At 36.3% G+C, this 2,500-nt stretch overlaps 2 protein-coding genes across 7 annotated transcripts in view; one reads left to right on the forward strand and one right to left on the reverse strand.

Moving 5' to 3' along the window:
- The window catches only part of LOC125042351 (dentin sialophosphoprotein-like), a 40,628-nt gene that overhangs the window by 27,487 nt on the left and 10,641 nt on the right, over positions 1–2,500 (reverse strand). For 2 of the 6 annotated variants that reach the window (XR_007116343.1, XM_047637900.1), the window contains exon 1: positions 618–872. The exons of 1 other annotated variant lie outside the window; for it this stretch is intronic. Coding sequence is in view for 3 of the 5 variants with exons in the window: in XM_047637900.1 (XP_047493856.1) it covers positions 618–730 (113 nt within the window). In the remaining 2 variants the exon portion in view is untranslated. Of the gene's footprint in view, positions 1–617; positions 874–2,500 lie in introns of those variants that run through there. 3 more of the 6 variants (XR_007116341.1, XM_047637899.1, XM_047637902.1) reach the window with 3 other exon arrangements.
- LOC125042350 (piggyBac transposable element-derived protein 2-like) overlaps positions 989–2,500 on the forward strand; it is a 41,530-nt gene continuing 40,018 nt past the window's right edge. The window contains exon 1 of the mRNA XM_047637890.1: positions 989–1,359. Within this exon, the coding sequence (XP_047493846.1) occupies positions 1,251–1,359 (109 nt within the window). The 5' untranslated portion in view covers positions 989–1,250. The remainder of the gene's footprint in view (positions 1,360–2,500) is intronic.

A 2,500-nucleotide genomic window follows, 5' to 3' on the forward strand; every position in this document is an offset into this window, starting at 1 on the left:
AACCATCACCACCACCAAATGGTAGGGACCCTCTAGTCCTCAACTATGCCTGCTCCTGAACCTACAGGGTATTTAAATCCCATTGCTGAAGGTATCTTAATTCATGATAAACTAGAAAAAAAAAAAAAATGTATGCCTCTATGGCAGGTGCTATGACAACATATCTCAATCATTCACTATATTGTCGGGGCCAAGACTGTCGCTTCTGGGGGGAGGGGGGATTCTGCAGCATAATTTTGGTATATTTGTATATTTAAAGAGTGAGAGGAATCCATAGATACCAAAAACATTGCAAACGTTTATGCAAAGGTATTCTGAAAATTTACCAAAATGAGGATCCACAGAATATCGACTGTCAAAAAAATACAAAAATAAGGTAAACAGTCTGACAACAAAATTCTTTTGAGCCACCGATGCAATAATTGTCATTTCGATATATATACATATATTTTTTTGGGGGTAAATCACGTTTATTTAGAGTGTCTCCCTTTCATCCATGATTTCCATAGGACTCTAGAAAATGGATAAATAGTAATGTATACACCAAAGTACGATGGGAACAAGGGTGTGTAACAGCCATGAGAGCGTTTTAATTAGTGCAACTGTCTGTCCCTTACAATTCGCTGTTTGACGGGAAACGGTGAAAATGAAGGTTAGAGTCCAGATGTTTCCTCGACCGGCAAAGAGGAAGACAGCAAAGATTGCCTCCGCTTGTCCTTCTCGATGCCATGACAACTGATCCCACGAAGCCTCAAACTGGGGCTTTCGCTTTTAATGTTGATATGATGAATTTTCTTAAAAGGGCTACTCGTATAACAGCAGAATGATAGTTGACACATTTTACGATTTACTGAAAATTAGCTAGTTGGTATGTTATTCTAGATTTATTTCGCGGCGATCCGGAAGGTTTCGAATACACGACAATAACAAAGCCTTTGATTGGTTGGGCGCAACCGTGACGTCATGAACGTTCCAACCAATAATAAAACTCACGTGGAGACGCACAGGCTCTTATTATTACAAAAACAAACAAGATATAAACCTGATGACAGGTGCAGAACAACCATCTACAATAAAGTACTACATATTAAGACATACAAAGATTTTCCTTCCTACAAACAACAAAATTAACTGACTTAATTTAAGAAACAAGAAGCCTAGGAAAGAAGATTCAGGGGATATAGACAACAATAGTCTAAAACCCTATACCAAGAAAGAAGAAAAATAAGAGGAAAGTATCTTAGATAAGGATGGGAAGGAAGAGTAAGAAACGCGCATTGCAGGAAGTACGGGCAGGAGTAACTAGAGCGGCCAAAAGAAGAGCTGCAGTTGATGATGTGCCCAAGTCAAGTGCCTTTGGTAAGGTCCCGTCTGGTTTAGTATGTCATATTTTTCGGAGTAAGGCTTAACAGTAGATGTAATCGATGTGATGATTTAGTTCAAGACATTTTCAATCATATTATAATCGGAGACTGGAGATTAGTAAGTTTCTAAGAGTTGATATGCTCGTGTTTTGGTGCAGCAGTTGGCGCTCCAGCAATGGTAAACAAACCACAGCCTCAGGTCTTCCAGGTAGGCTAGAGGTCTAGTTCTCGTGCATTATGGGTTAATCACGTTTATTTAGAGTGTCTCCCTTTCATCCGTAATTACCTCACTGCTGGGTAAATTTTGGTTAATTTTGGGGGTGCAGTTTAGGTAAGGATTAAAATTCACACAGCCATTCACCCTTGCAATTATTATACTTTGTTTCATTTACTCACTGTGTAATGCATGTGAATCTGCTATTGTTTTTCATAGCAAATAACTGGTTCAGGAAAGAGGTGAAAGTACTTGTAGCTATATTTCCATGATGATTATTGTTATTTAATCAGTGCTTCATTCTAAGTAGTTCATCAATACTAAAGTACAGAAAAGGGGTAAATATCTGATAAATGGTGTTAGACCTATGTGGATCATACGCACAGTGTTAGTGTTGTACTGTATTCAAGGACAGTATGGATAGTTGTGCTGTGGTTGATGTCAGATCACTCATATGGATAAAATGACATGATTCAAAGGAGTAAGTACTATATATGAAATACACATTTATAACTTTAATTATTACTTTTGAGTGAAATGAAGTGTCAAGATGGGAAAGTTAGTTATCAGCTGTAAAATATTCATATGATTCATTATTTAGTATTAGGTTGTGCACTATAGATGTTGTACAGAAACTGACATAAATATGTATTGCAATCCTGTGATTTTACATATGTAGATTGCCAACCTAATATAGACTGTCTTAGTAAATCTGCAAAGACCAAATATACAAAGTAATCAATTATACAATTTTCTCATAAAGTATATTGCAATGAAAATATACTTAATCAACATTTTCATTCAAATCACAATAGCTCTTACCGAGCTATTTAGCTGTTTTGTGAAATTAGTTAACTCTGTTTGTGACTTGTAGAAAATGTTCATAAGGTAGAATAAGTACAATATTACAAGATGTTAATAA

The sequence above is a fragment of the Penaeus chinensis genome, chromosome 32, assembly GCF_019202785.1.
Source record: "Penaeus chinensis breed Huanghai No. 1 chromosome 32, ASM1920278v2, whole genome shotgun sequence".
NCBI classification, from domain to species: Eukaryota; Metazoa; Arthropoda; class Malacostraca; order Decapoda; family Penaeidae; genus Penaeus; species Penaeus chinensis.